General features: G+C 43.4%; 1 protein-coding gene and 1 pseudogene across 1 annotated transcript in view; one reads left to right on the plus strand and one right to left on the minus strand.

Annotated features, from left to right (window-relative positions):
* Nucleotides 1-10226, minus strand: part of LOC147001707 (disks large homolog 5-like) — a 33111-nt gene extending 22885 nt beyond the window's left edge. The window contains exon 1 of the mRNA XM_085828850.1: nt 10137-10226. Coding sequence (XP_085684976.1) covers nt 10137-10226 — 90 coding nt within the window. The remainder of the gene's footprint in view (nt 1-10136) is intronic.
* LOC147001708 (uncharacterized) lies at nt 822-9039 on the plus strand (annotated as a pseudogene).
* Nucleotides 10227-20458: the final 10232 nt, after the last annotated feature.

Genomic DNA, 20458 nt, shown 5'->3' on the forward strand with positions numbered 1-20458 from the left:
ACAGCATACACCTGGGACATTTTGATCTGTGCTGTACTGAGCGCTTATATCTCAATTTTTTCATAGTTTAAGAATCATTACATCAAGAAACATTGAGTTTCACAGACTACACTAGGGAAGAAGAAAAAAGAAACAGGAAATTCAGATATAATAGAATAATTATATACATCTAGGCCAGCTGAAAAGCAGTTATGAATTCTATACAGTGATTGTATAGGACTAAGGTTAAGATAAAGCGGAATTACATTTTAGTATGAAGAGCTTCCACAGGCAATTGAGATGTTTCTATCTCAGCCTACAACAGGCAGGCCCTTATTTCAAATTGCAGGTACCCAGGAGGAATGTGTCTCCTGCTTCTCAAGACCACAGACACCATCCTTTTTTACAAGTAGCTGCTGCAGGCTGCTGAGAGGTTTCCATTGAGACCTGTTGTGGGCAGTCCCTCTAGTTGCATGCTATCTCCATCACCCTTTAAATGTAAAAATGCAGAGACCTACAGGCAAACATTAGGCTGTGGTCTGAGATTCATGTGGAAGTGTTGGTGGAAGGGTTGTAGTAGCCAGAAGGGTTAGGAAGCCACAAGAGGACCTACAGAGTCAACTAATATGAACCCTTAGGGGTTCACAGAGACTGAACCATGAGCCAACACCATGTAGGGGTTTGAACTAGGACCCTTTCATAAATGAAACAGATATGTAGCTTGGTCTTCATGTGGGCGACTAATAACTGGAGTGGTTGCTGCCTCGGATTTAGACTCTGTTACCTGCCTTTAGATCTCTTTTCCCTAGCTGGGCTGCCCTGTCTGGGCTCAGTGAGAGAGGATGCACTTATTCCTGATGCAACTTGATGTGCCGGGTGAGTTGTTACAGGGGAAAAAAGGAGGGTCACTTACTCTGGGGAGAAGGGGATAGGGAATTGTGTGTGGGGGGATTGGGACATTGATTATGACTGGGAAGAGAAGGAGGGACTGTGATCAGATGGAAATAAATAAATAATTCAACGAAAAAAATGCACACCCACTGGCTCTTGGAGACTTTCTGTTCAAGTATGTCTTTGATCATTTTCTTCATGATCTTCTCTCCCTTCCCCTCCAGGCAATGCTCTACTCCTTCCCTATCACCTTCTTTTTTGATACAAAGTTTCAGTAGAAACAATTTAAGCTCATCTGGACTTGCTTCCAAACAAATGACTCAGACTATGCTTACATCATTTGACTCTGACAATTACTGTGAGGTGGTGATGCACACTTTTACTCCCAGCACTTGCAAGGCAGAGGCAGGATTTCTGAGTTTGAGGCCAGCCTGATCTACAAAGTGAGTTCCAGGACAGCCAGGGATATTCAGAGAAACCCCGTGTTAAAAAAAACAAAAACAGAGACAATTACTGTGGGTTTGGTCACCCCTAATCTGCTTTTCTACCAGCTCACCTGGCTACCTCCCCAGTGGTGCACCCCAAATACTTGCTGTTTCTCCTCCATATGCACACAGGGTACCTCTCCTCCATGGTACCTTTTCTCTTTTCTTCTAATTTCTCCTCTTATCTTTCAGTTCTCCACCCACAACCAGATAACTAAAAACTCACATATGTCTACTGCCTCCATTAAATACCAGTAGTCAGTTTTATTTAACCAATGGTTTTAAATTAAGCAACAATATTTGCACAACAAAATCATTTGATAGGAGAATTTTCTCCTAGTTCCAGACCTTCCTAGGAACAGAATTTAGCATTACAATACATAGCAACAGATGGGAACTCAATGAAGTTCTTAGAGTAATAAAGGTGACTTAAAATTTCTTATGTAGTCAAGGATGCTCCTGAACTGATTCTGACCTCCTCTCCCAAGTGCTGGGATTACAAGCAATGTTGTGAGATGTCAGTAACTTCATTTTCAAGGGATATAAGGCCTTCTTCTGTGTCTCCTGACACCATGTACCCACATCATGAATGGAAATACATGATGCCAAAAAACCCATCCAAATGTGGGCCCTGCATCTTACTATATATGAACTGGTGGGAGTATTTCCTTATAATAACTATGTTTAGCACTCTTCTGTTAGGCTAGGCAGAATCCCCAAAGCAGATAATTCATTAGTCCTCTGGATGCACTTGCCTTGGAGCTGAAAGAAGGCCTGGGTTCCACAATTTATCTGTGAATATTTGCATTATCCCTTCCTACAAGTACAAAGTCCCCTTAACTGGTAAGCCTAAAACCTCCAAACCTCAGAAACTTATTTGACTTGATCCCGAATAAAAAACATAATCTCCACAAACTGTTTAGACTGCATTGATTTCATAGCATTCTGTCTGCCTGTACCTTTCCTGGCATTAAAGGCAAGTGCCATTATACTAGGTTAGATTGTTATGTCTTGTAAGATTGAACTAGATCATTGGGCCATTGTAAAGTGATCTTCTGGTACACATAACAGGAAAGTAGGACCACATCCCTGTCATGTGAGTGTCCACGGAACAAGGTGGTACATGATTAATCTATGTGGGCTGAAAAGAGAAGGAGAATGTTCTTCAGAGCAATGAACTACAGCAATGGCTATTTCTTCTTAACCTTGAGCCAACTCCACTGTGTATATTCAGAAGAGAAAGCAATTGTCTCAGCAGCAAATTCACAAGACAGTGACTTTCATCACTCTCCTTATGCTGTCTAGACCACAGATCCAAAGACCGTCTAGTAGTGGGAATACCTTCTACCTGGAAAACTGTCAGACACTCTGTACTAGGCCTCTGCCTGCACCTCACATTCCACTGTCTACTCCCAGGTCAATTTAATCGTTTCAAAGCCTACTGTTGTAAGCCTGGGCATATGCTTCCATCTTTGGGTCCTTTGTACTTTGCTACTGGTGTCTGCTTAAACCTAGGAGTGCTAGCACAGTAAATCATTTCACTCTGTGTCACTGATAACTGTTATTTTGTCAGAGGAAGATATTAGCATATGGCAGTACAGGCGACCAGGAGCAGCTGTGCATCATCCAGGCAAATCATCCTCACTCAAGCTGACTCTGACATCTAGTGAGGCTTCAACAGTCACAGGGATTAGTGCAAATTTCATCACAGTTTTTTTGTCTCTTTGAAGTAATCAGAGGTAGACAATAAAACAAAACTATAGCAACAAAGAAACAGCAGTGAAACAACAGCATCTACTACAGTTGGCCACACATGTATTGAAAATCATTTAGAGCAGTTTGGAACACATGAGGTTCACACCTCAGTTACAAATTCCCTATATCCATAATCCCTAACCTGCATTTCAGTTGTTGGTCTGATGCTGGCCTCCTTGGTTTCTCTAACTTCTGGGCAACAAAAGAAAAATAAAAAAGTACTGAATCTCTGAAATGGAGCACAGAGTCATATAATTACATGAGTGTATCAGATGGAGAGTTCTCAGTGTAAGTGAGCAGTGGGAAACTTTAGCTGATGAGACCTGGCACCCCCACCTACATGAAAGTCAGAGGACAATTTATGGAGTTTTTTCTCTCCTATGATGTGGGTCACAGGGAAGGAACTCAGGTCTCTATGCTTGGTCACATTACCTTTATCCACTGAGCCATCTCATCAGCCAGTCTCCAGAGATACAGAATTTAATGATCAATGTATTGGTATTTATATTCTGGGTTATACCCGAATTATGAAAACTTTCCCCAGAGAATATATCTACTCAATTAAGGGCAATAATTGGAGTCTGGGAGGGATCTATGAGGAAGGTGGCAGACTTTAAAAGCCTCCATGGAGCCTCACAGTTTTTTTTGTCTCCAACAAGTCTGAATGAGATGGGGTACTTTTTCCTTCTCTTTGACCTCCCAGTGCTATGATTGAACCTAATAAATGTCCATGCTCCCTGAGTTACATTCCCGCCCTGTAACTTTATTCATCTGTTACAACAGCTACAAGGCAAGTGGCAATTTGAGACTCTATAGTCAGTTTGGCTGCTACAAGATTGGTCCTTGAAAATGGCTGACAGAATGCTTTAAAGACTAGGAATATCTATCTGAAAGAGAAAAGGAAGTGTCTCAGTCCACTCTGCATACTCGGGACAGTTTAGTGGTTTAAATACTGATGTCAAGCTGTTATCTACCTGTACAAATAGCATTACTAGATATCAGGTAAGGTACCTGACAGGTAGCATTTACCAAAACAGCCAAGCACTACACTGAAGACTTACAAGTAAATAAGGCTCAGGACCCACCAGAGAATTAAAAGATGGACAAGAAAAGCCGTATCACGTGATAATGATTGGTTTCCTGTGTGTTTACAGATGTCCCTTTCTGTGTCACAGTCAGCTTAGAAAGAGAAGGTGTCCAAAGACAGTGAGCAACTTAACACATCCCTCAATCCTTCTCAGGCTTCTACTTAAAAGCCCTGGTTTGACAGCATCAGGTTGGGGATCCAGGGGATTAATTCCTTCATACATTAAGTCTCTGACTCACAGTCTCAGAAATGAGATCTGTTCCAGGAGACCTTCACAAGCATGAAGCATCCACTGGAAGAAGTACTTCCTCAATAAACTCTGAGATCTAGTGTGGTTAAGATCAATATCAGCCATCGCTCTCCCTTCCTAGCCTTGCACAGACATGCTCTCCACCATTGGCATGTGACCTCTATTTCAGGATCCATCCATGCAGGATAGTTTGAAGTTTCATCCCAACACTGGTTAGCTGGCCTTAAATTTTTATTCCTTCGTCCACTTCTACTCACTGAGGAACTTCTCAATTCTGCATTTCATCGATTAGGCATTTCATCCCTAGTCTGCAGTGTTATTCTACATGAGAGGTGACAGAAATGCTTCAACCTTGACCATTCTATGGCATTATATTGAACCCACAAGAGCTCTGAATGGGTGTCAGGTAACCTAGGAAAATTAGCATTCCATCTTCAAGCACCTGAACCTATAGGTCTCCATAAACTTCTATCTTTGATTTTGGATGATCTTGTTCATTTGAAAACCACACAATCTTGAAGGACAAAGAAGAAATATAGTGTAGATACAGGAAAGAAGTCTCCTCCATTAAGAGCATTTGTCTATCCAACAGAGGACCCAGAGGGCAGCTAACAATCCTATTAATGCTTCTCTGGGTTGAACATAATGCCCTCTTCTGGCTTCTGGAGGAATTGCATGGTGGGATTTCTAGAACCCCCTCTGGGCACCCGTGGGGTCCTGCCCCGTGCGCCTGGCTCACTTGCTTTTTGCCGGTTTTCTGGTACCAGGTGAGGGTTGCAGCAGGCAAAACATACTTATAATAAAAAAAAAAATAGCAACGCTCCAAATTCAAACAAATAAAACCCAAAAGGCTCCAAATGTGTAGTCACATTAATATTACCTTAAAAGAAAGCCATGTCTCAACATGTCTGGGAAATCTCAACATGGGTAGTTGGAAAGTCTTTTTCTGGAAAGTCAGTATTTCTGCTTTACAGTTATCACCAGTGCTGTATTTCAAGGAAATGTGAGGCAGATAGCTCTGGGTTTTCTGATTTCTTATGAACCCCAAATGAATATTTATTTCCTAAGAAGCTTTAGAGCTTTAGAGTTGTGACTCTCAGAAGTAGTGACACAAGCGCTGCCCCTTCTCACACCTGGGCGACCTATGTTTACTGCCCCCCACCCCCACCATCATAAGGCGGTTGCTTGTGCACAGGTTGAAAACTTAAGGACCAGTCCCAGTTAGCTAGAAAAGTCCCGAAGTTACTTTTTCAGGACAGGATGGGTGAAAGTGTGATGGACCTGCCTTTCCTACACCCTTGGGATCTTAGTGTGTGTGCGGGGGTGGAGGTGGGTGTGGGGGGCACGACACTTCTCCCCTTCCAGGACCCCTCACTCTCCCACCTCTAGTAGCCCCAGCCCTCCCCTACCAGATGGTCTGTCCTCATTGAGTATCCACCAGGGAGGTCCTCCCAGTCGGAGACAGAATTTCGTCTCCCACTAAGCTTGCCATACTCCAAAGTCCATTTGTGAGAGCGAGTCCCTTTCTAATGTCTGCCTGTAGAAAAACTGAAAGTAGAAAGAAAGGAAGCAATCTCCAAGCAGATGTCTGACCACCCCTACTCGCGAAGTCACTACTCACAGCATTGGGTTACAGGGTCCTAGGAGCCCCAACTCCATTCTGCAGCCCCAAAAGGGTGAACAGCTGGTGCTTTCACTCCAACTTCCGAATTCCCCCAGGTCACTCCGTACCCCGCAGGATTAGGACCCCATAGTCAGGGAGGGCAGCGGAGAACAATGATATAGGTATAAATATTGAGCCTGGCTCCTCCCCTCCCCCGCGCTCCAGACACACTCTGGGCTGCTAGGCACGCCCCATCTGGTCCTACTGCTTCGCTCGGTGCTTATCCCTGAGGGGCCCCAGCAATCTTTTACTGCAGGAGCCCTGCTGGGGAAGAAAAGTAACTTTTTGTTTGTTTGTTTGTTTTTGTTTTTTGTTTTGTTTTTGTTTGTTTGTTTTGTTTTTTTCTGAGAAACCCAGCCTGATTAGACAGCCAGGGCGGGGCGGGGGGGGGGAGCTGGTGGAACCCGGTGGAAGTCTCCCAGGCAGTCTGATCACACTTTCTCCTTGTCCTCCTGTCTCCTCCTCCTAGGTGCAGAGATTGTGGGCAGACTCTGTAATCACTGAGGAGGGGGAAGAGGAGGGGTCGGAGCTCTCCTGCAGTGATGGCACGGGGCGCCCTTATGACTTGGCTAGGTGGAGTTTCATGGAGGCTGCACCAGAGGTCCTTCCTTCTAGCCTGGCGGCCTCAAGTCCAACTCCATACCTCTCCGAGGCCTGTAAGGCAGCAAGTGCGCACCCCGGTTCCACTGTGCCCAACCTGCAGCCTGCGGCCAGCATGGAGAAGGACAGCCTGAGCCGCGCCTATCAGCAGTATGAGTGCATGACAGAGATCTGCTAAGGCGCCTATGGGAAGGTGTTCAAGGCCCGCGACCTGAAGAAAGGTGGCCACTTCTTGAATCTGAAGCACATGTGAGGGCAGACAAGTGAGGAGGGCATGCGGATGTCCACCATCCGCGAGGTGGCGGTGCTGAGGCACCTGGAGAATTCAAGCATCCCAGTGTGGTCAGGTGAGCTGAGAGCCCTGGCTATAGGGTCCAGGAAGGTGCTGGGCAAGGGGCAGCTGGTGGCCCAACTAAAGTTAAGAGTTGAGTTTCCCCAGATAAAACCGGTGACCCTGCTAGACAGTGCAGAAAAGTTGACCTGCGGTGGCTTCCAAGCAGCCAAGCTATTCTGAAGAGCTTTCTTTCATCCTGCTCCAAGGGGTCCAGGGATATTGGGTGTCTTTTAGGGACAAAACCAGACAACCCCAGAAATGTCCCTCCAGCCCTTAATTAACTTTTCCCGTCCGTGGGGGGAATTTTTGAGAGGCAGAGTGAGATAGTTATCCAGCTTGCAGATAATAGAAGGAAACTTTAAGGGTGGAGCATAATGTAAATAAAGTTTAAGAAAATGCAGAAATGTGCAAAAATGTGTTGGCCAATCACACCCACAGTGGTGCCTTTTTTATATAGTTGTAAATTGGCTTCTGATAGTCTTAGAAGTTCAGAAGTTTAGAGTCTGACACCTAGTGTTAAACATTGTTTGAAAAATGTCTTTCAAGGCTGGGTACTGGGAACACTGAACCAGGAAGATCCAGAGTTCAAGACCCTCCTGAGCTACAAAAGACCCTGTCTGAGGAAAGAAAGGGAGGGGGAGTAGGTAGTAGGGTGGAGGGCGATTACATCTCAAAAGGTTTTCTGATTGTATCATTTAGTATCTGTGGACTAGTATGATCTGACTTAGAATGCCTCTCTCACAGAGGTTAAATGTGAGTCTGTGCTTTAGATTCTAAAGCCTCTGTTTTCCCTGGAAGAGTTGTGCAGGTGGGGGTGTTCCTAGCCCACTCTCCTGTGATTGAAGAGAATGGTGTTTTCTTGAAGACTCTGGGATTTCCCTATTGTGCCTTTTCTCATTCTCTTTTTAAACACATGCATAGCTGGAAGTTAAAAGGGAAAGCACAGACTTTTCTACAAATTAGGTGATGAGTTAACATTCTCAGCTCTTCTTTTTAGAGGGATGATCTTGGAGTCTTCATCCTGTCTTCTCATTCCTGTAGGGATTCCTTACAACAAATATGTGCCTACTGTATGCCCTGGTGCGTCCCAGGCTTGATGAGCCAATAGTGTTCTGCACACAGATTTGCTCTAGTTTTATGGTTCATAATCTTGAATTCTGGAGCCTTTGTCAGAATAAGACTGTACGGCCAGAGTGTTCCTATTCCACAGGTGAGTTCTGTTTGTCATCCTTATAGACCTGTGATGGGACATCTGTTTGTAGACAAGGAATTGTCAATCCTTGGTTCTATTGCTTACATAAATTCTCAAAGGACATAATCAGTATCCTCAGGTGAAAGCCTTTATAACATACACCAGGAGTTTCCAGTGTGCATCTAAGGTGAGCACAGAGGTCATGTGCTGTGCTGCTCAAAGTGAGGCTCCCTGGCATCTTCATTATTATTGCCTGGAAACTGTGTCAAGCAAAATCTCAGGCCCCAGCATACTACACAGTCACTCTAGATTTTAAGTGGAACATACACACACACACAAACACACACACACACACACCACATAACTAAACACAATCAGAATTCCAAATAAACACACATTATCTAAGAGTATAATGAACAAAATTTGAGAAAAGCATTGATGAACTACAGCCAATCTAGTCATCGTGAGAGGCAGTATGTGCGACCAGGCTCCTCCACCTGTTGACTGGACTAGTTGGACCCAACTTACCTCCATGTAAACTGCAATCATGATTGGTCATAAACAGAGAGGACCTTGTATCTACCACAAACCAACACCTTTATAGGATTTTTACAATGCAGAATTAGGGCTCACACACTACTACCCTTATCCCCAGACTGAGATTCATACCAAAGGCTCTGATTTCCTTTTGGAGGAATCAAAAGTGCCTAAGACCCATATCACTCCTATCTGAACTTGAAGTTCTGTGTCGAAATTCCAATCAGCAAAATGAATTTGGATATGTGGACCGCCTGGTGTTGTAGCCTCCTGTGATATGAGGGAATCTGCAGTTAACAGAGAGGGCCCAAGACAGTCAGCAAAGAACTGGGCATAATGACTCCCTGTTGTTCAAATCCTTGTTAGTGTAATTGAGTAGGATTCCCTGGAGTTCCTCTCTCTCTTTTTTGATCTTCTGGAGATCCCTTTTGAGCTTCTCCATCCTCTTCATTCTCTGCCCCTGCTTATTGATGGTGGAGGTTTGTGGTGATGCCTTTCCAACAGTTGATAAACACTAGTAAACTTGTAGAGATAATAGGGCACGGAATGGAGACACCATGCTTTGTTGCACATAGAAGTCTGAGGAAGAGGAAAATCTAGAGTCACAGAGAATCCCTGAAAGAGCAGGAAAGCTATCTTCAGGCTGGGCTCCTTAGCTAGATCCCTGTTCCCAGAAACCATCATTAAGCATATTCCTCCCTCCCTATTGCAATTCCCCTAGCCCTGAAATGCATAAGCTCTCCCATGCAAGAATAATTGGAGGGCATTGTCAGCTCTTATCTGACAATGCAGTCTGTTCTACTTAGCATAAAAAAGTTTGACCATAAACATTAACACCTAACATCTCCCATAAGCCAACACCTGTCCATGCTTCTTAAAATGCATGATGAGAGCTCCCACATTACTACACTAACCTCAGACTGTGAATCAGTCCACGTCCTGTGTGTTCAATGCCAGAGTGTCAGAGACCTTGATTCATGAGCAGGGGAATATCCCACTCTGTACTTGCCATCACATCCTCATATAACCTACTGGAAACTCTAACAGGATGAAGTGCTTCAACACTCTATCCTGAGAGCAACACTCTGTTATCCTCACAGAGCTTCCTCTGGGCATATTTTTGCCACTTGGGATGATATTAAAATTTCTTAACAAAGCAAGTACAGGTTTCCCAATTCCTGGCTCTCGGCAAACTAATCATCATAAATTCTTGTTTCTGGGTCTGCGATTGAAGAATTTTGAGGATCCAAATCATAAGCCCTATTCCTGAAAGGACCAGCTCAAGCCCACATCCTCAATGTAGCTCCCCAACCTTTGCGCAGGAAATATTGTGCCTTCTCCAGGACCATTTCTTTCTTCCCACTTCCCAAGATGACAGAAGGCTGGCCTCATTCCTCCAAAGTCTGGTCTCTGTGTGTATTGTATTTTCCCTCCAAAATAGCGTGAGCTGCATGGACAACCTGTTTGCCTGTGAAACCAATTGGTTCTGAAGGAATACACTACAGGCCTTTGGTGTCACCACAACAATGGTGACATCACAGAAGAGTCAAGGGTTCTCCTGGATACAAGAGATTGTCCAGGGATGTGACTACTGATGATGTCACTGGGAACTACCATGGTGCACTGGTTTACCAGCTTGCCCCATTTAGACCCGTTTCTGAGGTGCCTGTAAAATTTGATATTCCCCCTGTACCTGAGATTCCCTATTGCCATGAACAAGGGAGTTTTAATTAGAAAAAAAAATGGGATTCTCTCTTTTGACCCAGGGGTTCCCTTTGTCACCTTCTCCTTCCAAAGCTGGAGAGTTCTCTCTGCTTCACTACATGTCAAGTGCTTAGGATGGGGAGAGATTCATAGGGCCTAAACATGGATAGCTCATCTTAGTTAAGGCCTAGAGCTCTAGGATCCTTGCATGTGGTAGATTGTTCTCCAATGTAAATCTACTTCTGGTGTCCATTCATATAACATATAGTCCAATTCCCCAGGTTGCTCTGGTTTTCAGAGGACAAAATCATTCTCCTGCACATTTAATTTTCTGCATGTTGGGTTATGTTTTTTAGTGGGCACATACCTTGAGAGGAGTCATTGTTTCAATATATTGAGATATGTGCTTTCAAAAAAGCTCTGTTTTAAGATCAGATTTTTTTTCAATGAAATTTCCTTGTACTTGGCAATAGAGGAACTCAGATACAGGGGGAATATCAAATTGTAAAGTTTATGTCCCTTCTTCAAAAGCTAAAATCCCACATTCTCTCTTCATCCAAAAGAACAAGACAAAGTAGGCATCTGTGAGCAAAGGTCAACAGGGGTCTTGGATTGCTGCTCTGTAGTCCCATTAGCTCTCCCTTCTCCAATATTTACCTTCTGATGTTCCCAGTTCCAAGTCTGAGGCTGTTGGGCATTGAATTATGATCCCATAGTCGACTACAAGATATGTAATACTCAATATGGTGGATAGGCAATGGAAAGGGCTCAGGTCTGTGGAAACCTCAATTTTAATGGGTCCATAATTTCAGGATGGTCTCTGTTTGGCATTGTCATCTCTGGCTTCTAGCTTTTCGACATGGGCCTGCTGAATGCATGGTAAAATGCCACCTAACCTCTCAGGTGTAAGAGTGGAAAAATCATGTAAGTGTTTTTCAAATTGATTGTGTTGTCTTTAGCTACCCTTTTCAGCCAAGTAGTATCACTACAACAAGGCTCAGAGGTGGCTAGGATGATGGTGGAAAAGTCAGAAGTCCACTATGTCTCTCAAAGAGTTGATGAATAGCCTTTATGGAAACAGGAGGACCTGGACAATGAAAAAGAAATACTTATAGTTTGGTTAACTGATTATCTTTGATATTGGGAAGCAATGGGGGAGGCATTCTAAACAAATACTATAGGGATGGATTCCTACATGCATTGGGTACAAAAGGCCAAAGTAAGAAGGAGGCCCATCCATCCTTCCAGGAAATCTCCTGAGAGTTAAGTACCGTTTCCATTAGTGAACTATTCTTCATTTGAATGTGAGCAGAACTCTGAGGTCTGCATATACAATGAAGTTTCTCAGCTATTCAGAAATCATCCACTGTTACTTGACAAGTTTTGGCTATGAGTTCTCTGCTATAATCTGACACAATTCCAAGCAAGTGGTAAAATTGTTGGTCCAGCACCTGGAATAGCTTTTGAGCTACTCTTTGAGACCTTTGAGACTAGTGGATAAAACTTATACCTATCCAAATAAGGTATCACTAAAAAGAAGCATGGACTCTTATCCTCCCCTAGCAGGCCACATATCACTGAAGTCAGTTTCTCACAATTGACCATAGTTTGGCCCCTCGTATGTGCCCACTTCTGGGATAAGTGTCTGTCTTTACATTTATTTTACTATAAATCTGACATATTGCTTACATAAATCGGGCCAGGCTGTCATGTCTAGTTATAACATACCTTTTTCTGGGCAACTCAGAAAGTATACTGGACCTCTGTCTGGTACCCTGGTGAAAGTTACTTTCCAGAACCCTGCCAATATTTCCTGGCAGAATGATCTTCCCTCTGGCTTCCACCACCATTCATTTGGTTCTTCTACCCTTTGGATATTTTTATATTCCCTATGTCCCCTTGGTTGTATATGGATTCTCAGGCAGCAGTGATGCACTTTATGTCACCAGAATGTCAGTAGGCCTCACTGGTTTTTGGGCCGATTTTTGGGTAGCCAAGTCAATTCCCTGGTGACTCGTGGCCTCAAGGCTGTTTTAAAGTTGATGTCCTAAGCATTGAAACCAAGAAACTCCTAGAGGAAGGCAAAGAGTTTCCAGGAGAGGCAAGAACTCCTCTTTGTTTTTAATGTTCTTTCTGCCAGCAGTGACGAGCCCTCCTTCTTGATAGATCAGAACATTCACATGTGCAGAATCTAAGGCATAGTGACATTCCTGGTATGAGATTGTTATCTTCTTTTTCACCATATATTTGGTCTATAAGTATGGGGTCCAAATCATTTCAGTTGCAATTTCTGCTGAAGCCCCTGTGTCTCTGAATCCATGTTTAAAGATGGTGCTCCCAACCATGCCTCATTGCCTCAGAATGCCAAGCATTGCCTCAGAACTGAAAGATTTCATTGGATGTGGGGATATTTATTAGGTTTAGGTAGACAGATCTTTCTTTCTTTCTTTCTCTTTCTTTCTTTCTTTCTTTCTTTCTTTCTTTCTTTCTTTCTTTCTTTCTTTCTTTCTTTCTTTCTTTCTTCCTTCCTTCCTTCTTCCTTCCTTCCTTCCTTCCTTTCTTTCGTTCTTTCTTTTGTTCATTTGTTCTTTCTTTCTTTCTTTCTTTCTTTCTTTCTTTCTTTCTTTCTTTCTTTCTTTCTTTCTTTCTTTTAATTTCTTATTAGAGATTTTCCTCATTTACATTTCAAATGCTATCCCAAAAGTTCCCTATACCCTCCTCCCACCCTGTTCCCCAACCCACACACTTCCACCTCCTGGCTCTGGCATTCTCCTGTGCTGGGGCATATAATCTTCCCAAGACCAAGGGCCTCTCCTGCCAATGATGGGCAACTAGGCCATCTTCTGCTACATATGCAGCTAGAGACATGAGCTCTGGGGGTATTGGTTAGTTCATATTGGCTGCAGACCTGTTCAGCTCCACGGGTACTTTCTTTAGCTCCTCCATTGGGGGCTAAGTCTTCCATCCAAGAGATGTCTGTGAGCATCCACTTCTGTATTTGCCAGGCACTGGCATAGCTTCACAAGAGACAGCTATATCAGGGTCTTGTCAGCAAAATCTTGCTGGCATAAGCAATAATGTCTGGGTTTGGTGGTTGTTTATGGGATAGATCCCCAGGTGGGACAGTCTCTGTGTGACCTTCCTTCTGTCTCAGATCCAAACTTTGTCTCTGTAAGTCCTTCTATGGGTACATGAGTTACAGAGACAGATCTCTTTCATCACATTTCTTTCCTCAGACAATTACTGAAGAGTTTCTGTGTGTCAGCATCTGGCAAGAATGTAGCAGGACTGATGACAGTGGGGTTTTCTATCTAGATTCCAAGGATAGTCCAAGAAAAGGACCTGCTACTTTTTCAAACATGCCTTGATCAGCCAGGGTTCTGGTTTTCCTTTGAGAAGAACCTTCACTGCATGGGGTGATGTAAGTATAAGATGCTGACCCAGAGTTAACGTCTCTGCTTCTCTTGCTAAAATAGTAGTAGCCAACATAGCTCTTTTTTTATTAGATATTTTCTTTATTTACATTTCAAATGCTATCCCAAAGTTCCCTGTCCCCTCCCCCCGCTCAGCTCCTCTACCCACCCACTCCCACTTCTTGGCCCTGGTGTTCCCCTGTACTGGGACACATAAAGTGTGCAATACCAAGGGGCCTCTCTTCCCAATGATGGCCGACTAGGCCATCTTCTGCTACATATGTAGCTAGAGACACGAGCTCTGGGGGTACTGGTTAGTTCATATTGTTGTTCCACCTATCGGGTTGCAGACCACTTCAGCTCCTTGGGTACTTTCTCTAGCTCTGCCATTCGGGGCCCTGTGTTCCATCCAATAGCTGACTATGAGCATCCATGTCTGTATTTGACAGGCACTTGCAGAGCCTCACATGAGACTATAGGTATTTTGTTCCCTAAGTGGAACAACCTGAGGAGACAGAGTCCAGTAGCCTGGACAGGGCTGTTACACGGTGGTACAATGGGCCTAAAATACGTAGTTTCACACTACTTGCAGTAAAATTTGTTTTATGGACCTGTAGATGAAAAGGCTTGGAGGCATCTGGAGTTGCTAGGGTTTTGAACTAAAGCCCCATCTTTAAGGTCCCAAACATGATTTGTGCAGACTCATTCCAGATTAGAGAGTCAATGCCCTCATTTTCACTTTTTTTGTTTTTGTTTTATTTTTTGTTTTTGTTTTGGTTGGGAGGATTCTAATGACTACTTCTGTTTCTGTAGAGGTTATGGGACTTTTTATATAGTTTACTTATCTTGATTTTAGTTTGGTATGTGGTATTGGGCTGGAGAGATGGGTCAGCAGTTGGGAGCTCTGGGTTTCTTCCAGAGGTCCTGAGTCCAATTTCCAGCAGCAGCATGGTGGCTCACAAAAATCTATCATGGGATCTGATGCCCTCTTCTGACACATGTGTGTATATGCAGCAGAGCACTCATACATTCCAAAATAAACCTTAAAATAAAATAATATCTTCCATTTCATCTACATTTTCCAGGTTGGTTGAGCATAGGTGTTTCTAGTCAGACAGGCTGAGTTTTTAAATTCCTCAGTTTCTGTTGTTATGTTTCCCTTTTCATTTCTGTTTTTCTTAATTTTGGTACTGTTTTTGTGCCCTTTAGTTAGTTTGTCTAACTGTTTTCTCAAAGAGCCAGCTCTGGGATTCTTTGATTCTTTGTATCTTGCTCTTTGTTTTTATTTGGTTGACTTCAGCCCTGAGTTTGAGTATTTTCTGACATTTACACCTCTTCAATGTGTTTGCTTCTTTTCATCCTAGAGAATTTAGGTGTGTTCTTAAGGTGCTGTTGACTCCTTATTAAGATGACTCCAAATTCTTTTTTTTTTCCCCTATCGTCAATTTACTCTGTTTTTTAATTGGATATTTTATTTATTTGATTTTCAAATCTTATACTCTTTGCAGGTTTCCCCTCTGCAAACTCCCATGCCATCCCCCTTTATCATGCTTCTATGAGGGTTTTCCCTTGCTCCATTGCTTCAGCATGGCCGGTCCCAATGAGAACAGGCAGTCAATGGTTTTAAAGCATGTATTTTAGAAAGGCACAGAGAGGAAGAGAGCAAGGAAACAGGGAGGCTCGCTATGGCCATATGGATAGAAAGTAGAAGAGGATGGGGAAAGGAGGAGAAAGTGGGAAGCAAGAATAAGAGAGACATGAGAGTAAGAGGGTAAGAGGTTAAGAAAGGGAGAAGGGGGCAAATAACCCCTTTTAGAGTGCACAGATCTACCTGGCTGTTGCCAAGTAATTGTGGAGAGGAAACTAGATGTGGCCAGGTAATTGGCAGTGTGGAGACCATACAGAATACCAGGAGCTTGGGGCCTTGTCTATGTGACTGATGGGCAAACACACCCCTGCAGGGGGACTGTGGGAGGCTGTGGCTGCAGTAGGAACCAGGGGCCCAGGAGATGTGGCTGAACACCTGCAGTCCCATGCAGGCAGAAGTCACCACCTACCAGGTCACCATGGTTCAAGGCCTGTGCTCTACTAGGGACCACCCTGTAGGTGCACAGCTCACTGTCCCACAAATCAAGGCAAATTTTAGAGTGTAAAATGACACCATGACTCAAATGTTTGTGTTGGAGTCTGGGAATCGTCACACACACCACTCAGACACTGGTGCCTCTCATCAAACAGGAATGGTCTATCAAACACCATACCCCATGGCTGATGATAGATCAGGGAGTCCAGTCAGATGTGGGAGCAGACTGTCACCTTGTGTCAAGATCCAGTAGGGCTTTTTAAGCCTGAGATTACAAATATCTGTGTCAAGATTTTCACCCATCAGGATTTAGGGATGGGGGTTTCCTTAGGAACATGTCTTTGTTGTACACTCATCCTGTTCCCATTGGTTGGAGTATTCAACTGTGGCAAAGGACTTGCCTTGTCTAACCTTCATGTGTTAACCTGTCAACCACGATGGGATTTGTCTAACCTTCATGTGTTAACTTGTCAACCACGATGGGATTTGTCTAACCTTCATGTGTTAACTTGTCAACCAGGATGGAATTTGTCTAACCTTCATGTCTTAACTTGCCAACCAGGATGACAGTTACCCATATACACGTCTCTTTGTACCAAGTAGGATGTCAGTTCCTAGGAAGGTCCTGGCAACTTAAACTTTACTTGACCCTTACTCAAAATGGAAGCGTTAATCTAAATAGATGCAGGTGTCTCTCTTATGATTGGGTCCATCCCAGGGGCAACTTATAAAAGCAAGTACCATAAGGATTTATACACAGGTGCAGGAAGTGCTGTTGTTGAGTGGTTGGTTCGGGATGAAGCTTATTGTGGGTACCTAGACAAAGCAGTTCTATTGAATTTTATCTTAATTTCAAGGGCACAGAACAGAAAAGAATATGTAATCAACTTGGCATTAGCAAGTTTCCTAATGACAGCAGAAGCAACAGGTGAGAAAGTTTCATTATAATATTAGTAACAGCACAAAATGACAGGCTATCCAGGAAACAGTTACCTAGGCCTTAACATTTTTACTTAGGTTTTAACGTTCCATCTTGGCCTTGCTATTTTACCTAGGTCTTAACAATTTGAATCCTGCTACTAAGGAATATGGAGATAAGGGTGAGGGTGAAGTGAAGCGGTGGATCAACCAGCAAAGGCCCTTGCTATGAATGTATGGCAACCTGAGTTTGATTCCTAGAACCCAAGTAACGGTTATTGGCCAACATCTGACCTATAAAATATAAGCAAACATAAGCAAAAATTTTAATCCTGTTGGACGCTGTCGAAGATTTTGACAAAGATCAGTCATGTACTGGAAGGGCCATCAGAAGGGCATGCATGTCTCATGTGTCCCAAGGAAATATTCCAGCGCAGAGAAAAGCAAAGAAGTCAGTATTGCAGATAGATCCCCATGAGAGTACTGATCCTTCCAAAGACAGATGATATAAAACCTATATGTACATCACTGTGCCATGAAAAAGGGGCAACAGAAACTGACCATGGATCATTGTGGAGAGCACCTTTCCTCTCTAAGTCCTGCAGTTAAGAAAAATCATGGAATACATGATTCATTCCATCCAGGGAGGGATGTCACTCTGTAAATGGGAACTTGACTGTTCTTGGGTAGAGAGTTACCTATAGTAAAACAAGGATATCAGGGCTATGGTCTTCACAATGTTGCTGCCCTCATTCTTTACACATCTTGGAGCAATGCAGAGGACGTGCTCCTATCCCAGCGAGGACTGGGAGGTAGAATGTACTCTTTTGTCTCCTTGGGGCAGCTTCAAATATGTGTTAGTGTTTGTGCACACCTTCTTGTACTAGATAGAATCCTTAGCAACTGGGGTTGAAACGATTACAGAGGAGTCAAATATGTTTTTCTAAAGGACACTGTCCAAGGTTTGGTCTCTTCTGGTCATTTAAGACTCACAGATTAACCTTTATTTACGCATGTGATTATCTATATTCACAGCTCTACAGATAAAATATTACCCAAACTCTGCTTGGAAGCCCCAAAGCTCATGTGGTATTGAAAGTATTAACCAAGCTCTTAAGTAGATCCTAGGAAAACGTTACCAAGAAATTGAAAGACCCACAAAGTTAGGACTCCCCCATGTTCTGACTCAGGAAAGGCGACACCCCAAATCACTCACCAGAAATGGCCTTGATGCAAACCGCAAGAGGATTTTTGTTTTATTCCAGGCAAGCTCTAGGCCCCACAGTCGCACACCACACAGGGGTAGAGGACTGTGGACCCCGAGTAGCTGGAAAAGGAGGTATTTAAAGGGAAAAAAACACAGCCCAAGGGGGTAGGGAGGGCATTATTGGAAAATGCCAAAAACACTGGTGAAAAAGTCCCAAGGGGGTACTAAAAATTACAAGGGGAAACTCCCTGCTTCTGAAGATTGTTCTCAAGATTTTAATCTAACTTTTGTGGACAGCCAGGTCCTGGAACAGGGTCACTGAACCAGCTAACCTACATTCTTGGTGCTAGGGGTCTGAATTTTTACTGGTCTTTCAAAACCTCTGATAAATGGCTGAATCTGTTCTTGTTGCCCCCAGGGGTGTTAGAATAGCTCCCCAAACTGACACCAAATATAGTCCTTGGTTGTTGTATGGCTTTTCCTCACATGAGTCCTGGGTTAGACTCTGAGGTCAATCAGATGATTCAGTACAATACACTACGAACTTGGGGCAAATCCAATAACCATACAAGAGTATGGAAACAAAGTTGTACACACTCAGTCTGAATGGATCTGGCTTCTCCTGGTAAAATCCACAGAATAGTTGGATCCTCTGTGGAAGGGACCTTACCAGGTGGTTCTGAGAACTGCAATGACTGTCACATTTTTTGATGTTAATACCTGGGGTTATAGTTTCAAGCTAAAATCAGCGACCTCAAAGCAGAGATTCCACCTGAGGACATAGAGGAATAATCCCCCACCTATGATCCAAGGAAGGCTCTCCAACTTCTCTTAATGGACTAATGAATTGACTCAGCAAATGAAAGCACTGCTGATGTCCCAAGTTTGAGCTGCAGAGTCCATGTATTAGAAGAAGGGAACCAGATTCTGTAAGTTCTCCTTTGATACCCACATACATGACCACAACATACATGTCTTCCACATACATGCTATGGTATGTGTGCCCCCACCAACACAATAAATGTAAAGCATTAAAATAAAACTTCAAACAATAAACAAACCTCCACCCCCATGAAATGTCATCACCCCTATCTACACTAAGATCATCACCTGTAACATAATCTTCTTAGGGAGAAGATAGTGTGGGAGAGCATAAGGCATGCTAGCTGTACAGAGAAAAGTGCCAACAACTATCTCAGAGACAAGAACGGTCACATGGATAAACATGAGAAGGAATGGCTCTGTTACCATTTCCTATGGAATTTGTTAGCTTAATGAAGAGAGGAAGACAAAGCTATAGAATGCTGAGCCTCTCTCTTCTCAGATGGATGGGCCACCCAAGAAAGGACAGTTTGAAGATTCACTTCCTGGTTTTTGTCTGTGTAAAGGTTAGATACAAAGCAGTAGTGTTTATCATGGACATTTCACTCACTTGTGTAATCATAATTTCTCCTTCATTCCTCTGCCTCTCTGATCTGTCTTGCACTTACTTCCTCACCCTGTGTGGCTGGTTCTCTTGTTTCTCACAGTCCCATCTTCTACTTTCCTATTCCATGTATTCTACTCCCCTATTTTATACTTTCCTTTAGATTTCAACTTTGCTTTTCATCTAAATCCATGTATGGTTACATATAACTACACACACACACACCCCACTTTTAAAAATCCATTGAGGTGGAGAGATATCTCAGCAGTTAAGAACACTGATTGCTCTTGCAGAGGACCTGTGTTTCATTCCTAGTTCCCATGTAGCTAACAAACATCTGTAACCCCAGGGCAGGCCCTCTGATTATTCATCTCTTTCCTGTGCAGATTCCAGTTCCCTTATCTTGGAATCTGTCCTTCTGGTTTGAGTTGAATGTTCTCGTAATTGATCTTTAAGGACAGCTGTACAAGGAGAGGGCAAGGGATAGCCTCATCCAGAGATCCCAATTCCCTGGTCTCCTCTGCCAGCCACCTCTTTCCCACAGTGAAACTTTAGGTAAGATGCTGTGTGGGAACTTTTGGGAAAGATGTCCATCTTTTCTCAGATTCATTTGTTTCTAGGGACTGGGAAGATTCCTAAATTGGTATAAGGCCCTGCCTCAACACACACACACAACACACACACACTTTGCTGTGTGTGTCTCTTCCCCTTCCTCTCTCCACAACACTGTCAGACACAAAGATACCAGAGATCTAGATTTGTACGCAAAGGTGTTTATTAGTAAGAAAAGATCTGTTCAGCTAAATTAAAGGTAGTTAGGGACAGGTTTCACGAGGACATGTGCTATATGGAGTGCAGACAGAGGAACTGTCTCTTCATTACTATGATCTTGCAAGTAGCAGATGAGTGAAGGTGCAAAGTGCTGGCACTGGAG

Source organism: Mus caroli, unplaced genomic scaffold (assembly GCF_978045245.1).
Source record: "Mus caroli unplaced genomic scaffold, Mus_caroli_1 scaffold_12, whole genome shotgun sequence".
NCBI classification, from domain to species: domain Eukaryota; kingdom Metazoa; phylum Chordata; class Mammalia; order Rodentia; family Muridae; genus Mus; species Mus caroli.